Source organism: Ostrea edulis, chromosome 5 (genome assembly GCF_947568905.1).
Source record: "Ostrea edulis chromosome 5, xbOstEdul1.1, whole genome shotgun sequence".
NCBI classification, from domain to species: Eukaryota; Metazoa; Mollusca; class Bivalvia; order Ostreida; family Ostreidae; genus Ostrea; species Ostrea edulis.
The window spans coordinates 2,453,811-2,472,893 of NC_079168.1; the positions used below are offsets into that span (position 1 = coordinate 2,453,811).

Below are 19,083 nucleotides of genomic sequence, written 5' to 3' on the forward strand. Positions count from 1 at the left end.
GTTGGCTATTTGTAACTCGACAGATTTTCTTCATAATATCCATTGACAGTATATTTCCAATGATATGTCTTTCTCATTTTTACATGCATTTGCTAATATGAAGTGAAATTCATGTGCATTTATGAAAATACCGGCATCGAAATAAAAATGGCTATTTTTGTATCGTGTTGATTTTTCACCTCAATTTGTATCGTAATTTTAAAATAAATGATGTCTTGAACTTTTGATAACTTGAAATATAGAAAGAAAAGGATATTTTGAATTATGTGTTAACTTTGGATCTTGCTGACTGTGCAGTCATTATTTTTTATAATGTAAGTGATCGAATGTTAAAAGTCTTAAAGGTGTCTCCATGCAAATCACGGTAGGCGTCCAAAGGCGTCATAATGAAGGAAAGGGTTAATGCACTTAGATAATCATTGAAATGATTAAATGACATTAGTCAGTTATGTTTAGTGAATCCTCATAAATTGATGCAAATTTATTGTTTTTTCGTAATTTTTAAAACTGTTGGATTTGTTTTAAAAATAATTTAATGTGATTGTAAAGACCTTCAACTTCACTTTAATAAGTAAATCTTAGCATCATCAATCTGAACTCTGATATTAACGTTAATTTGAGTCATAAATACCAAAACTTCTGGCTATTTATAGAAGTACTTTCATTTGCAAGAGTAGCTGCGATATTAATACATTTTGTCATTGAACAAATCTAACAATTCTGCATTTTCAAATTTTACAACATATATGTAGGGTCATCATCAGTACTATATATAATACGACAACAACCTTTCATCCATGTAGTGTATGTTTTACGATCATTTCCATTCATTAAGAATATCACATATTTTACAATTAAAAATATACATGAAACTGACCAGATGTTTATTGATATTGAAGGAAAACCTCCATTACTTTTTAATGCAAGTTTTATTTTAGTCTTAATCTTGAATGAAGGTGTCAGGCTTACCGTGGAACCTCCTTGATTATTTCTAATGATACGGACAATGGTTACTTGAAGTTGCTGTTCGTACAAAATTACAAGTCCCCCCCCCCCCCCATTTTTTAAATTTTATAATAAAGGGTGTTTTATAAATTATTCAATCTTATTCAGTTGGAACAATAATGATTGTAGCAGCAATTTGTCAAACTCTTGCATCAATGCTATTTACTGTAATTTTGGTATCCTTGAGCATAGACTTTCTCAAGTCTCTATGTTGTTTTTATTACTTTTATCATTTGTCCAAATTTTACTGTGAAATCTAGATATCTGCTCTTTACCATACTTAAATGTCACCAAACAGAGACTTGTAAACCCTACACAGGGCTTATCAGCCTCCAAATTAAATGTCATCGTGTGTATCCCTCTGTAAGGTGTTTTATGACCTAATTTCCCCAAATCAAAATGTTTTAGTTTAGCTGTTGCATTCCTAGTCTTTCCATTCTTAACTTGTGATGAATTCACATGGCAGTTTCTACACTGAGAAAGTTTTTCAGTTTTATTAGGTCACCTTAGCAAAGTCAGGTGACCTATTGCAATTGGTCTGCGTTCATTATGTGTTAACAATTCTTGATAACTACCATTTTAATTCTTTTCAAATTTGGTATGAAGCATCCTTGGGACAAGGGGGACATGAATTGTAATTTTCAGGACTCCTACACCCCTGGAGCCTTAGGGCAGAGCAAAAATTGGACAATTTTCAAAACCTTCTCAAGAACGTACACACTTGTAAGAAAAACTAAATGCATAGTGATGTAGAACAGGAAGGACTTTACAAAAATTGTAAATTTCATTATCCCCAGGAGAGGGGTTCTGACCTCAGGGCAGGGCCAATCTTGGTATACAGTCTTTATTTTAAACACTTAAATAGCATCTTCTTTAGTGCTATTGATACTAATTAAAACTAAATGGATATTTAGAAAGAACAGGTATTCCTTTACCAAATTGTAAATTTGATGATCTCAGGGGGTAGGAGTTTTGGTATCAGGGTGGGGCCAAAATGGTCAGTTATTAAATGTGTAAAAAATAGAACTGTTTTAACTTCTTGATAACTACTGTTCCAATTCCTTTCAAATTTGGTATGAAGCATCTTCGGGACAAGGCAGACGTAAATTATAATGCACCCCTGGGGTCTTAGGGCAGGGCAAAAACTGCCAAAGGTCGACTAATTTTCTCAAAATCTTCTATATAACTGAATATATTTTAAGGAAAACTAAATGCTTAATGATATAGAGCAGGAAGGCCTCTACCAAAATTGTAAATTTCATGATTCAAGGAGGTAAGGCTTTGGTTTCAGGGTGGAATCAAAATTATTATAGTGATTATTGTTTTTATCATTTGAAGGACTTCTTTAAGTTTACTGATGCAGTATAAAAACTAATTGCATAATTAGGAAAAGCAGAAAAGAATTACAAAATGGTGAATTTTGAAGTTATTCCAAGGATCATCCAAGACAGAATATTGTGTGTTAATTGAATGATACATGTACATGCACATTGACATAAATCCCAACACCCATACTGATAAAGTTTGCCGTAAGTGCGCGAGAGAATTCAATAAGGTGAATGAAAGTGTTTTGAAACTTAAAACAAACTATAAGCAAACAATAGGAAGTCTATTGGAATCCTATGGACATTGAACATTTAAGAGATTAGTTTCTGGTTAAATTTTATGTCACTTATAGACAACTGATTTAATCCATATATGATATGGCTTCAGAAGATTAGATATTTTCATGTTCTTTTAATTTAGAGAAGCTTTAATTGTTCAACTTTGTAACATTTTGGAAATCTCCATACCCATACATCACCTGTCAACTTATCAGCGATTCTGCAGCACCACACTGCAGTATTGTAATATGATCCCTTTACGACAATATTCTGGTCAGTGATTTTGCAGGGTTTACATGTCTCTATGTTTGGCATTATCAAAAAGTATTAAAGAGAGCACTGGGGCCCATTTTACAAAACAACTTATGACAAAGTTGCAAGTCTTAAATTGTACTACACAGCTATTAGTTTAAATGAAGGAATTGAAATGTTTCTGAAACTTAATTTTCAACATTATGTTTTCACTATTTTACAATGGAGTGAATCATCTTTCAATAAATGGGAGAATCCCAGTATGTAAAATTGGTAGTAAGTTCTTTTGTAAAATGCATCCCTGATTATTAAACATAGAGACTAGAGCAAGTCTACCTTGAGCATAAACATAGCAGAGCCCTCATGTCAGACGAAATGCATATCATTCGGTAGGAATCTAATTTGGTCCTATTCGGACATGTAATTTCAGACTAATTTCGTCAAATGATTTTTGTGCAATTATAGCATACATACATACATACACCTACAATTATGAAAACCTAATTGTCCTGTGTTTTACCTCACAATTTAAGGTTTACTTGTTTACCATTTCCCGGTGTCCGCCACTGTTCACTCACCCACATTCAATCATTGTTATGCTTATATGCGTGCTTATATATATATATATATATGTGTGTCAGTGTGTGTTCTTATGACTCTATTTGTTAAAAACCGAGAAAACCATTTTATTTCTGTCATGTTCTTAGCATTTAGATTATTTAATAAAAGTAGTGGTTCTTTTTTCACCACTAAACTGCTTATTTTTTCCAATGTTTCCTTGCTATTTTCTCACGTTGTTAAAAAACCATTTTTGTTTTGTTACATTCTTATTTAGTACTTTAATCATCAATTGCCATATCAAGATTTCAGTGTTGTTTCATGTAATATTGAATTTTCAGCAAGAGTCTATATACATAGTGTATTAGTCATGCTACCAAATAGTTTATATTTCAATGAATTCAGTACTGAATTTGTCAGAGACAAGAATAAAGAATTTAATTCTTCCTTCGTATTAACTCTTGGAAAATCCTTTTCTCTACTTCTCTACTTCTGCAGCAGAAATCTTCTTTAATCTTAAATCTTGTGTACTGTGACAATTATTGTGCTTAATGATTATGACAATATCCTTGGCCTTAATGGTCAAGTCAGCTGAGACTTGGGGGGGGGGGGGGGGGGGGGGGTTAACTTAAAGCCATATTATAGTAAATAGATGTTCTATTTTAGAAAATCTTTTTTACTGTTCTTTGTATGTTCGTAGCAATAAACTGTAAGCTTGTTGTGTGCATTCATTTATAAATGAAACTAATAAAAAGAGAATGATTAAGTGTCAGGTTTACACATTCTTATACTGGATTGACTGTTTGCTGTTTTCTGCCACACTCAACAATTTTTCAGTTATCTGGTGGCGCCCATGCAGTATTTTATTGGTGAAAGAGAGAACACCGGTCCAGTGTACCTTCCGCATGTAAACTGGGAAACTTTTGCACTTACTAAGTGGGATTCGAACCCGCGCTAACCAGAGGTGAAAGGCTTTGTGATTTTGAGCGTGATGCTTTAACCACTCAGCCACGGAGGCCCCTCTTATACTGGAAGTACTTTATTTAAACATGTTAACTTTTCCCTCTTTGTCTTGGAGCCAAAATGGTCATATATTGTAAATATTCATAATGTTTAAAAATCTTTGCTGACATTGATTAGAAACTGACTACATATTTAGAAAGATGATAAAACTGTCTACTTAAATTGGATCTTTCATGACCCTTGGGGCATATGGGTACTGATTCCAGGGTGCATTCATCTTTCAATGAGCATCAGAACAAAAGATTGAGGATTATACACTCATGAACATTTTGGCTCCCCCTCCCCCTTTCTGATTTAAATGCTTCAAATTCATATTTCCTTCAAGTGCAGTTGAATGAAATGTGTATTCATATTTAGAAAGATCATAAAAACTGTACACAAAATACTTCATAACGAGGCTTAAATGCAAATATGATATCCTTGTATGGGCTATGCTACTCAGGTGACTGTTAAGGTCTGTGGACTGCTTGTTCGTTCTGTGAACTGTACTTCTACAGAGCTGTATATATCAAAGTTACATATGATATGAAAGAACTTTGAATAATAAAGGTAATGCATATTTGCATGTTTTACTTTCAAATATTGCATTTACCCTGAATTAGTGTCATTTTATATTTTTTCTTTCTATCTAAAGTGTCTATTACTTTTTTTAATACAATGTCTTTTTCTTAAAAGAAAACATAATTGAACTGAATAAGTTTGTAATAGTTGTAATAATAAAACTTTAGATAAAAAAAATTCAATTTTCGATGATAACAACACATTTTTAAATTGGCAGAAGTGTTCATAGTCTAAAGGCCCGTCATCTTTCTAGGGCCCACATCACCTCATTCGTTATTTAACATGTGCATTTCTACTTCACTTCTTAGGTCACTATACCTTTATAGACGTGCATACTTGCATAGATCCGGAAAAAAACAATAAATAAATAGGCCAACTGCATGACTGAAAACTGCAAAAATGGCCACCAAACTGAATACAGATATATCAGCTAGATAATTCCCGGTTGTAGCACTAAGTATATACTCAAAATTGTGAATAAATAGAAGGATGTCATTTGTGGTTACCATCATTTTGTCCAGATCATGACATATTTATACCCCCCGCAACAAGTTGTGGGGGGGGGGGGGGGGGGTGTGTATACTGGAATCGGGTTGTCCGTCTGTCTGTCCGTCCGTCTGTAGACACAATGGTTTCCGGACTCTAAAGCATTATCCTTTCCACCTACAGTCACCATATCATATATATGGACTACCCATGGGATGAAGATGTTCCCTATTGATTTTGGGGTCAAAGGTCAAGCGCACTGGACATCGAAGTAGTAATATGGTTTCCGGGCTCTAAAGCGTTATTCTTTCCACCTACAGTCACCATATCATACATATGGACTACCCATGGGATGAAGATGTTCCCTATCGATTTTGGGGTCAAAAGGTCAAAGGTCAATCGCACTGGACATCGAAGTACCAATATGGTTTCCGGGCCCTTAAGCGTTATCCTTTCCACCTACAGTCACCATATCATACATATGGACTACCCATGGGATGAAGATGTTCCCTATCAATTTTGGGGTCAAAAGGTCAAAGGTCATGCACACTGGACATCGAAGTAGCAATATGGTTTCCATTTAAATTCTTTAATGGCTTTTTTCATCGCATGGAGATGCTGTGTTCCTAGATACCTTTTGGATCATAATACTGAAGTTTTACCTATTACCAACACCCTTTGGGAGATTGGGGTAAGCGGGGGGGTATTCTTAGTGAGCATTGCTCACAGTACCTCTTGTTTTTATTTGGAAAGGTTTTCTATTGCTTACTTACAAGTTTAACACGCCTCCCCACCCCTTAAACAGAAAATTATGAGGACCTTCTGTGCAGTCTCCGACACAGTAAAATTTCAGATGATTTTGCCTATTCTACTCATCTGTACGTACATAGCAAGATTTAAAAAGAGCTTGTGGTAGTACTTTAAATTTATCTAGATAGATACGATAATAGAAATACTCCTTATCATAAAAAAAGAAAAATCGGACAATTTTTACCCATTTTTTTTTTTTTTACATTAAAATGATTATATTCCTAAGGCCCGACTTCTATGTGAGGCTCGTGTCACTATTTTTTTTTTGTTATTTGTGTTTATAAATGTCTTATAATTTACTTGCTCAAACTTTCATTCAACTAGTGTACACTATATAGTGCTGTATTTTAAAGATTTTAAACTCAGATTTCCTAATTGAAGATTCTGAATATCAGATAGCTTAGAGAGGTTTATTTCATGAGGTTGCTCACGTGTTCATTTGATGATTAAAGCAATTTGTGACGTGACCTTAGCTGCAAAGGTCAGCTTTTCAGCCTAAGTTGTTGAATACAGCATTTCTAATGACACTGACAATGTCTACATGTATGGAGTAGCATTCACATGATTCAGCTTACAACACATTGAAGCTAAATTTTACATGTAAACGGATTATTTCAAATTGATGTAATGCACAAAACTTCTAATGAAGAATTTTAATATTCTTACAATTAATCGATTGAATTGATTTACATGATTTACATGATACGAATATAGTCACGTTTTATGAACTTGAAAATGAAGATAAAATATTGTAAAGTAGTGTGTGAAGTTAGTGAACACAGCATAATTTACATGGAACTTTCAAACCCAACCTTCTGATGACACAGACAATGGTTACATGTTGTCATTGTCAGTATATTCTTGGCTATTTTTTATTTACATGTAATGGAATATCTATAGTTCAGGTGATGCACCAATCTGCTGATGAAATAATTTGAATTATTCAATTCATTGAATTGGAGTTGAAGGTAAATCACTTGATAGATGCATTCCTATTTACTGCAAATTTTATTCTAAAATATAGGATTTCTATTCAGTGGTATTATTTTGGACTATATATCTTTTTAGAATGTCAGGTACTTAAGTATATGATTCTGGTGTTTGCTAGTATTTGGTGTCTCTTTATATTCAAACAGCGGATTGTTTGTATTGGTAGTCATAAATGATGTTTGCATGTTTGCAAAATTTGAAATAATTATCATGTTTGAAAGGCTGAAACCTGAAGCATGCTCTATGTCAGGAAGCTTCCATGTAAATTTGAACTTTTCTGACCCAAGTGGTTCTTAAGAAGATTTTAAAAGATTTTCTCCGTATATAATAACATAAAAGATTGTATCCCCTATTGTGGCCTCACTCTACCCCCGGGGCCCATGATTTTATCAAACTTGAATTTACACTATGTCAGGAAACTTTCATGTAAATTTGATTTTTTCTGGCCTATTGGTTATTTAAAGATTTTTCTTACGTAAACACATATAAAAATTGTTTCCCCCAATTGTGGCTACACCTGGAGGCCATGATATTTACAAACTTGAATTCATACTGTCATGAAGCTTCGAAGTAAATTTGAACTTTTCTGGCCTAGTTGTTCATGAGAATAAGATTTTAAGATATTTTTCCTTTATAATCACATTTAAAAATTGTTTCTCCTATTGTGATCCCATCCTACCCCCGGGAGTCATGATTCTAATAAACTTGAATCTTCTCTATGTCAGGGAACTCAGTTTTATGTTTCACAAGCAAAGTTGGATGATTAGCTTCTTCTAAGAATTCCTTCTGAAAATTTTTTCCATCCATATCGACAGAGCATAGATGGTTTTGTGAGAAATATTCCTTCAAGTACATGTATAAAGGGTCATGAAAAAATTGTTTTTATGGTAGCTTTGTATATTAAAAAACACCCCCCATCCCGAATTGGAAGGTGGGCAGTATTTTTGTAATGCCTGCATCTGATACGTCATTCACCTATGGCACAGTTATTTTTCGATAGCAGCTAGAACGTCGCTGAGAGTTTTTTTCATTGGAAAGAATACCTTTCATTACCAATTTTTATTCAATCGAATTAAATCTTACAGTGAAACATACGCAATATGAAAATTATTGCCTCAAAGTGAAAAAGAGTTGGTAAAATCTGGGGGGAAATCAAATACATTTATGGGTTTGACGTTTAATTTCAAGTAATCAACATCCGGTTTCACAAATTAAGGTGACATGTGATTTGGGCAAGTAGTATACATGGAAATCAAGGGTAGAAAAAATCAGCAAAATACACTTTAGATTTCACCCCAAGCGTAGGCCATTACAGGGTGTTCGTGGCCCGAGTATATGTTATATATCAAAGATTCATAGGAATGTAATATGCAGACTATCTGGAAGAACGCCTAGTGACCGTGGTTTTCTGTGTGACAAAGGCAGACATATATACAGGTCCTATGTACAGAAATACGGCAAGTCAAATCCAGAACTCAAGAGGAGTAATCTGTCATTTTCTATGTCCCTTAGTCCTCCTTCTGCTCAATTGCCATTCCCATGTACAGCTAGAGGTCACTCTTCTTGCATAGTTAAGATATTTATTTCAGTTCATACAAAAACTTTACGCGGTGGCCGAGAGGTTAGAGCGTTCGCCCCGCATGCGGTAGTCCAGGGTTCGAATCCTCCACGGACTTAAAAGTCTACCTCACTCAGAAAAATGACTTCAGAGTTGCCTACAATTTTAAAAGGTCCACCGTGTTTTATCAAAAAATTTTGGTTCAGGGGGGGGGGGGGGGGATGTTTAAAAAAATCCATTTTCCTAATTAGTTACTATAATTACTCAAGTTTAACCAAAATTATAGAGTTGTCTCTCTTTTTATCATCAGTTAAAATCAATTTAATGGAAATTGATATACAACTTTTAAAAAATAAACTCGTCTCTGAGGTAGACGGTAAAACAATATTGTTTGCTGTGGTCCTTTCACCGCATGGAATTTTGATTTTTGATCACGATTTTTCAATTATGTCCAATACAGCGAAAAAAAATTGTAAAGTGGGGGGAGGGGGCAATATATCTCAAATCTAAACATCGTGATAGAAAATATACAAGTTCCTAGTATTTTAACAGTTCCGATTCACAATCAGAATATGCCCCAAAAATATATATTATTAACCTAAACGTCAATTCTTTTTTTTTTTTTTTTTTTTTTTTTTGTGTATTACACTGTGATTCTCATAACGTCAACATCATGACGTAAGCATCATGACGTTATTTAGTTTTCATGCTGAAAAACAATACAAAGATTAAACGACTGTAAAACGAAAACTAGAAAAGATATTGTTATTAATTAAATTGTCCCATGACCTATAAATCTTAGAGCATCACTGTGAAAGTCTCATTTATTTTTGCAAAAAGGCCAGTTTTAGTACTTTGTGGCTCTAGTCCTTTGATACAAAACCTAAACTTGTTTTTAACAACAGCAATCCCCCAACCCCTGTAAATTGTGTTGTTATAAACAATGGATGTGTTGGAAATTTTATTATTGGCATTAATTTTCAATTTTGCATTGCAAATTATAATTTTAATGCCATCATCACAGAATCCGATATTCATAGAAATGAATGAAATTATTTGCTACAAATTAATTAGAAAAGTGCACTTATGTCCTTATGGAGAGAGTACTGACACAAGCCAAAAGACCAGCCATATTCAGTTGTTTTTTCCACTAAAGTTGGATTAATCAAGAAATGAAAGGGTGGTATAAGTAGATCATGACCTAAGTAACAATGTTTCTGGCACCTTGCAGCTTTAGTTGACATCCAAAACAAATTAGGAAGTTTTAATACATATGTAACACATACTGTTCAGAATGTGGGTTGTTGATAAAAATCAGTGCCAAGAAAATGTTGGGAAAAGCATGCATACCCAATAATTAATATACTAAAGTTACATGATTAAGCTGCTACAGTTCCTATTTAATGTGTCCATGGAGAAAACAATCAGATTACCAACATTTTTATAACAGGACTTTTGTACTATCTCTGGTCAAAACTGACTCAACTGAGTATAAGTTGGTAAAATACTTGTAGTTAATGTAAATGAAAAGAGATCTAAATAAACAACATCATGTTTCCATGGAAGTAGGTTTCTATAGCAACTAAACTACAAATTGAATTCTTTCTTAATTAGTATATTGTAGCCAGCCTATGAATACAAAGATAAAGTAATTTTAGTTATGATATTATAGAATCAATCTACTGAAGTACATTGAATTGTTTTCAGTGATTGTGGTTGTTGGCCCCATCGTTTCCATAGTAACATATTTTTCTTCATGTTTTCTCCTTTGTAATAATTAAATTTAAATAATTAAACAGAGTCATATAATGCTTTTACATGAAATACATATACCTATAGATAAATAAATAATCTTATTTTGTGAAAAGTCAAAATTACATTCAATACAAAGTAATTCAAACACATTCATAAATTTTCATTTTAAGTATAATCTTCTACCAATGCCTTTTGATTTCAAGATTTTATAAATGTTTGCTTCACCAACTTATGACTATATGGAAATTATGAAATTTGTACTTTATAACAATTATTTAGATTATGACAAAACACTTTCACATAACAATAGGCACACACATTTTTGCTTTGGGAAACAAATCAGTTTTATAGTTATCATTTTTCTTCAAAGCTATAAGGAATCATATATAATGGTTGTTAAGGTAACAAAATAATTAATCATTGGTATTGCTAATTTAAGCAGTACGTCATTTGTACTTCAATTTATATGTTCAAAGATAATATGACAATGATATAGTTTACACTAACACATGGTAATAAGCAGACCTGTAATACTTTCTGATACAAATTATCATACTAGTTTACTTATTAAAACTTTGTTATAAAATACTGAAATATGGTTGCTATGGCAACTGAAATATTTCATAACATGAGAATACATAATATGTATCATTGTTTATGCCAAATTTAATAGATTAAGGATATTATATTGATAAAATATTGAAATTTGGCCCATATATTCAGATCATGAGATTTTTCATATTACCATGGCAACCAATTTTTGAAGCTATATAATTTTAATTAGCAAAATAAGACATTGGTTGGTTTTTTTTTATACTGTACATAAAGGGATGACTTAAATTATAAACTTTCATAAATGTATGTTGTTGTGTTTTCCTGTAAATGATGTCATAAAATGGCTTCAAATGGACTTTTTTCAAAAATGGTAAAAATGTCAAAACATTGATTTTTCAACTTCAGGAACATTACGTGATCCAATATTGATTTATTGATGTTTATTATGTATTTGTTATGCTTAACCTAATCTTTAAGCAAGCAAAAAAGAAATTTGTACACCAGTAAACTTAATTTATTCATGTTTAATCAAAAACAGGCCAAAATCGAGCATTTCTAAGCATCTTGGGATCTATTTTCAAGGTGTTCTTGTTACCATGGCAACGGCACCTCAATTTACGAATTTTGATACCAAATTCTATGAGAGGGTATCAAATAATCACTGTATGCCAAATTTCAGTAAAATCGATGAGGGTACCTATCAATCCCCATTTTGAAAATTTTAATGCTTACAGAGAATGGCTCTTAACATTCTTGATATTATCTGGAAGATTGTTAAATTTTGTCTGATATGTCAAATGTTTTAATAAATATAGAAAATGTTTAAAAACATGTATGTTACAAATTGTATCCACATAAAATTTGCAAATTTTTTTTAATTCACTTCAATTCTGGGCGAAGTGATACAGGTTACGGGTATGACCAGGTTTATCCGTATAACTTGGCCCAGAATTAAAGTCATTCCTAAATATTTCAGTTCTCTTTCAAGTGTAAAAGACCTGACTAAAGCTGGATGTGCAGGCACAGTAATTGGGTTGTGCCTGACATGACTATTCATAAAACTGAAACAGAAGTTTAAATGACTAAGGCTAAATTTGCCAAAGTCCAACAAATAAAAGACAACACAAATAGAAAGATTAAAAATTTGATTTGAAAAAACATGGAAATTAAGCCCAACATGTACATATAACTGTTTAAGAAGTTTTGATATCGAGTTTCAATTAATCACAAATTTTGTTGTTAAAGTCGGGTTAGTGACATGGTTAACATAATGTCAATGGAAATTGTGATAGGGAAAAATGAACTAAGAATATTTTTCAGTGTAGTACTATGTAAAAAAATATTGTATAAACAAGATGAATCAAAATTTGCTTTTTCACATGTAAACATTTAATTAATTTACATGTAAATGTCGACATGCATTATACCTATAAATCTTTATTTTTTCACATGTAAATCTTTAAAATTATTTACATGTAGGTGCTGTCAACACTATCATTAATCAATCTCTGGCATTGTAATTGAATTTGTCACCTTGTAAAATAACAAATTATCCCATACAATTTTACATGGAAGATACATGGAAAATTAAGGTGATTTATTACAGAGGTCAGACTTATCCTTATGTGTAAAAAAGCGTCGCAGATGTAAAGATTTGTACTGTATTACCTTGGTATTCAACAATCAGACAGGGTTTCAGAGAATTCCCGTTATGGTACGAGTACTTCAGATTCTGTAAGCCATGGATCTCCTGCAGCCTTTTGGCGATGACAGCTAAATAAATTGCTCTCTTACGGAGATAGCGGTGATTCATGAAGTCTTTCTCTTGAAAACATTCCTAAAAAAATAATCAAAAAGAAATTATTTACATAGATTTCTTAGCTGAATATCTCAGTAGGAAAAAGAGTGTGAATTAACAATTTATACATGATGTAATTGAACTTTCTGTTCTATAACTTTTAAGAAATTTACATACTCTGCAGATACTGTACTTGTTTAATCATATTTTAATGCCTGCCTCAGATCACAGATAAATGTACACTGCTAATTAAATATGGTTATATTTACTTGTACATTTCCAACATTTTTGCCTGCAATATCTTTCAAATTTTAAAACAGTTGAAATGATGGCCATTTCCTCCTGAATGTGATACAGTGGTGAACAATATGTGTATAGATCTTAATAAATGTAGCACATCTAATTTAATGGCTAGAACAATGTACATATGGATCTTAATAAATGTAGTACATCTAATTTAATGGCTAGAACAATGTGCATATGGATCTTAATAAATGTAGCACATCTAATTTAATGGCTAGAACAATGTACATATGGATCTTAATAAATGTAGCACATCTAATTTAATGGCTAGAACAATGTGCATATGGATCTTAATAAATGTAGCACATCTAATTTAAGGATATGCGGGACGATGATCACGTGATGGTTGCGAATTTATTATAAATTTAGAACCGGACGCAGCGTAGTTAAGCTTCCTGAGAAAAATCACAATACTGTACAGACACACTATACGACGTCATAATAAAAAAAGTACGTCACGACGTTGTATCGCAGGGAAAATGTCATCATATTTTGTTGTAATTTGCTACCGCTGTCAAGTGTTTTGTGTAAATCTGTTGATTGAATTCTTGTCAAATGATAATTTTCATTTTATTTCATAGGGATTACAAGTCTCTTTTTCATATATATACATTGCATATATTATATATATGTATAGTATGCGCCACAATAATCTTGATACTATAGTCTACAAGTCACCGAAATCGCTCCTACATGCACATGCATTTGCATCTCTAGGCATTTACAAAAAGAGAGTCAAACGTCTGTAAACAATGACTCAGTGCAAGTGTAAGATGATGATCGTTTGTTGATATTTACTATAGTAGTGTGAAACTAGATCTGGACACAAATTTCTCCGAATCTTGCTTGGGAAACGTACAAACTATTCAGGTGCTTTTATAATCGATCCTTGTTTGCGAAAAATACCCCCCCCCCCCCCTTTATGACGACAATCGTTACTTTTGGTCAAATATTAACGTCCATACTAGGACTAATTTTTGCAAGCATTTTCATGTAAATATAAGTACGCTTTATCTCTGAAACTATTTCATATTCCAAATTATTTTTACTAACTTTACGAAACACTGCGGTGGAAATGGTAACTAATTAAAAAAATATGACACACGTCGGAATGTATGCGAGAAGCAGACGTGTGAAAAAGAAAAAGGTGCAAAGTCACAACATGTGTGATACATAAATACTAAAATAGCATGGGGACGATCAAGTCAAGCGACACTAGCTACCATGGCCGCGGAAATGCTGTTGATCTAGTAAAGGAAGTAGTAGCTCATATTGACGTTAAGTAGACCTAACCCGTGGTTTGAAAGAAGACGTATTGTTTAGAGCTAGACTAGACGTTTTGTTCGAAGCCATGTTTAATACATGTACATGTATATTTAAAAAAAAAATAATTTAATTTGTTTCCATTAACTCAATTTTTGTTCCAAAATTATGAAAATTCTAAATATTTCAATAGGTTCAAAACAAATATAGTTTCTAACAATATATATACCAAAACAGGCACGAAGAATTTAGGCTCCCCCCCCCCCCCCCCCCCGTCTTTGACAATGAGCTTTTTTTTTTATTTTGTAGTGCAAATAAATTGAGACTGTCCCATCCCCCATTACTTTTAACAGTAGTTGTACATGAAAAGAATATAAGCTTGAAAGTTATTAATAACAAATATTTCGCCAAGCCTAACCCCAAGTGAACATATCAATGTATAACTTCAAGGACGCCTACCTCAAAATCAAGATTAGCTTCACCCCTTCATATTTCTACAGGAAGTTGGGTATATGAATAGCTTTTAATTGCAGTGTTTGCAAAAAAATTCATTGACAAGTTTTTGAGCAGTGCTTCATTTAGTATCTGGACTACTCTGTTTTTGAGTACCAATTTCCACCCCAAATCCTTAAATTTTCCCAATTTCTTATTATATGGGTATGTTTAAGCATTTTATTATTATATATTTCATATTTTACATATATTCTAAAAATTATTGTAAAAGATATAGATAAAAATTCCATCAAATTATTTTTTTGAATTGAAAATCGGAATAATCTTGTAAAATTCACAATTTTCGAAAAGGGGGGTAATTCAAAGCCTATTATCTCCCTTGTATACCTAGAAAGTGGCCATGAAATTTATACACATTGTACAGGACATCCTGATGGTGCTTCATGAAAAAAAGAAAAAATATTCATTGACGAGTTATTTTTGGCCACATCGTCCCGCATGTCCTTAATGGCTAGAACAATGTGCATATGGATCTTAATAAATGTAGCACATCTAATTTAATGGCTAGAACAATGTACATATGGATCTTAATAAATGTAGTACATCTAATTTAATGGCTAGAACAATGTACATATGGATCTTAATAAATGTAGTACATCTAATTTAATGGCTAGAACAATGTACATATGGATCTTAATAAATGTAGTACATCTAATTTAATGGCTAGAACAATGTGCATATGGATCTTAATAAATGTAGTACATCTAATTTAATGGCTAGAACAATGTGCATATGGATCTTAATAAATGTAGCACATCTAATTTAATGGCTAGAACAATGTGCATATGGATCTTAATAAATGTAGTACATCTAATTTAATGGCTAGAACAATGTGCATATGGATCTTAATAAATGTAGTGCATCTAATTTAATGGCTAGAAATTTCAACAGAAACAAATGTAGAGTAAAAATGTGATATTTCTAAAATCACCAATCCTCAGTTTCCAGCCACCCCTCATATATTTTTACACCATCTTTCCGTACCTTTGGAATGACCAACACCAGGTCCACTGTGACGCGAGGTTTGATACACGTCCCGGTCACAACACTACCAGTGGTCAGTATCTCCACGGGGGGTAGAAACTGGAACCTGCCTTTCACTGCTCTGGGTCTCTGATGGATAGGAACCCTGATGTTCTTCAGCCATTTCTGTGACTGCAGCTGAAGATTACACACACACACATACGTTTACACGAAAGAATGAAACACTGACAATTATTTCTTGCCTGTTAGACACAATAAAATACACATCTACTTCACATATATTGAAATTTCAAGAAGTTCCCACATACCTCATGTTCTACACTTTTCTTGAGAGATTTGATCATTTGTGTGACCGTTTCCACGGCTACCTCTATCTGTCTCTGTCGCTTGGCCTTGACCTGTACCTCCTTTAGTAGTTCATTCACCTGTAAAGAGTGGTCTCCCTTTTATAACTCATTTGTAAAAGATTTCCTATTTTAGTAATTTTTACTCTCAGAAAGTTAGCTTGGATTGTTTATAGAGTACAACTGCCACCAGGTCTATTGTAAGAATCAGATTTAGTTACCTAAAGATATCATAAAAAATGACAAATTTTTGCTTACTATATCAACACTAAAAAAGGGTACCTGCAATCTGAACAAGCTGGAGTGAAACAAATTTTGGGTTTCCTTCAACTGGTTCAACTCCTCATTAGTAGGGGGTCTGTACAGATCCTTCTTGAAAATTTTTGCCCTTTTCCCCGGTGGTTCACCAGATGATTCAGCCTCTGTCTGGTGGTCATTGTTCATGCTTTCGATGTCGCTGTCGTCAGACACTTCAGAGACATTTTCTGCAAGTTCAGGTGACCCATTCCCATTTTCGTCATCAACAGAACTAGTGTTGGTGTCGTGTTTCTTAGAAATCTGTTCAGGATATCCCAAAATTAAGTACGAAAAAGGTACCCCAAAAACTTAACAAAAAGAATACTTTTCTTGACTAAATTTCGAATTATTTTGGTCACATTCTGGGAAAGAATAGTTTGTGCACTAACCAGGTCACCTTCTTAATTATCATTAATCTCTATTTCTGAAAGACTGACTGGTTTTATTTGCCTGACATAAAGATAAAAATAAGGCATTCTCTTTCATGCTGTAGATACCGAAGACTGTAAAAAGATAAGCCACTAATAAGCTTAATTATCATTGATATAACATGAGCCACTAATAAGCTTAATTATCCTTGATAAAACATGAGCCATTAATAAGCTTAATTATCCTTGGTAAAACATGAGCCACTAATAAGCTTAATTATCATTGATATAACATGAGCCACTAATAAGCTTAATTATCATTGATTGGTTGATTGAATATTGTTTAAAGTCCCTCTCAAGAATATTTCACTCATTTGGAAACGTCTAATTATCATTGATATAACATGGACCACTAATATGCTTAATCATCATTGATATAACATGGGGATCAAATTCCTAAAGGAATGGCCTTTATGAGGGAGAAATTTTTGACTCCCAGTGCGAGCTGGTACTACCCAGCTCGCACTGTTACATCATACATGTATATGTTTATTAAACATCTTTATACAATTAATACCAGCATTATATTGCCTTTTAAAGCTTTGTTCAAAATTATTTTTCACACTGAAAACAACATTGCGATATTATTCACAATATTTTGATGAAAATTTAAGATTTCTCCTCACTAGAGAGACTGACTGACATTTCAATTTGCAACTGTGAAGTCACAGCATCTAATTGGTTTTGCATTTGTGATCCCAAAACATCTACTCCATTCTGGTTTACAGTTATCATTGCTAGTAATATCATTAATAAATGGATAGTTATAATTATAATAATGCTGTAATGATTTTGATTAGCTGCAATAATACGGAACTTTCGGGATGTGCCGGAATGACCGATTATATTTGACGTTAATACACCACGGTCACGTGATAATAACCAATTGCAGGACAAATTACATCAAATACGTCAAATGGTGTTTAGCAAGCAGACGGTCCGTAAAGAGCTATGCGCAGTCCTACGATGACAATTCAAGTCACAATTGGTGTTTAGTACATGGGTGTAAATTAGATGGAAGGGAAAAGGCGCGTTTAGACGCATATCAAAGGATGCAAAACGTGAAGTTTTACCGATATTCACAAGATACTCCCTAGATTTATTTCCCTCGCCAGCTCACATAATTTAATCAAATGCATTTTCCTATAAAATGGTTGTAGTGATTCCTAAATCTTTTAAAAATAGCATATAAATGCAGGAATTTGATAGCAATTGAAATATTCCATGTTTGTTTACTTAGTTGTTATTGTAATCCGGAAGTGACATGCCCTACAAATTACTGTTCAACGCGCAATAAAAGTCAGAGTGGATCCGTATCTCAAAAGTCCTGTATTACAATTTAGCCCTCTCTGATTTTATTTTATTCTAACGGTTTGGGGAGACAGAAAATAATCTAAAAATTGGAGGTCAGGGCTACATAAATGCAGCTAATTTTGATTATTCTAATAAATTTATTTTGATTTTTTTTCAACAAAGGGTTACACCTAGAATAACATAACCTTGAATGCTTAGGGCCATTTGCTTTTGCAATATCTAGACAGCTCGATTATGATTTTTAGCGAAGCTAAATAAGCCTAATGCTCAAATGTGCTTGAGGTTTAACATATGAATACACATTAAACCTTATACATGATCATTCACATACGTATAAGGTTAGGTGTGTATTCACACATGTTGAAACTCAAGCACCTGCACCTGAGCTAATGTTCATACTTCTAAGACGTGATATCATTTCAACTCATGAAATTAACTACCTGTTTTCTTTTCATAATGGGCGCCAATTACAAGTTTTTCTCATACAAAGACCAATTAGATGAATTATTTACTGCCTCTGTGCGTGATGTGGTGTTGACAATCACAGTTCCAGTCAATCCATGCCTTTCATGGAAGCCGCCATATTGAAACTAATACCTAAATCAAACTCGTACCTCAGGTTTTTCAAAAGAAAAAAATTAAAGAAATGTTGTTTTAAAGCTACATTGTTATTAAAAGAAAA

The 19,083-nt window shown here is 33.0% G+C and overlaps 1 protein-coding gene across 2 annotated transcripts in view; it reads right to left on the reverse strand.

Annotated features, from left to right (window-relative positions):
- Nucleotides 1-18,996, reverse strand: part of LOC125648908 (nucleolar protein 6-like) — a 58,111-nt gene extending 39,115 nt beyond the window's left edge. Inside the window, exons 1-5 of one of the 2 annotated variants that reach the window (XM_056167007.1) lie at nucleotides 18,842-18,996; nucleotides 16,645-16,920; nucleotides 16,327-16,443; nucleotides 16,019-16,195; nucleotides 12,826-12,994 (exon numbers count right to left, since the gene is read on the reverse strand). In XM_056167007.1, coding sequence (XP_056022982.1) covers nucleotides 12,826-12,994; nucleotides 16,019-16,195; nucleotides 16,327-16,443; nucleotides 16,645-16,920; nucleotides 18,842-18,856 — 754 coding nt within the window. In that variant the 5' untranslated portion in view covers nucleotides 18,857-18,996. The remainder of the gene's footprint in view (nucleotides 1-12,825; nucleotides 12,995-16,018; nucleotides 16,196-16,326; nucleotides 16,444-16,644; nucleotides 16,921-18,841) is intronic. The other variant, XM_056167008.1, reaches the window with a different exon arrangement.
- Nucleotides 18,997-19,083: the final 87 nt, after the last annotated feature.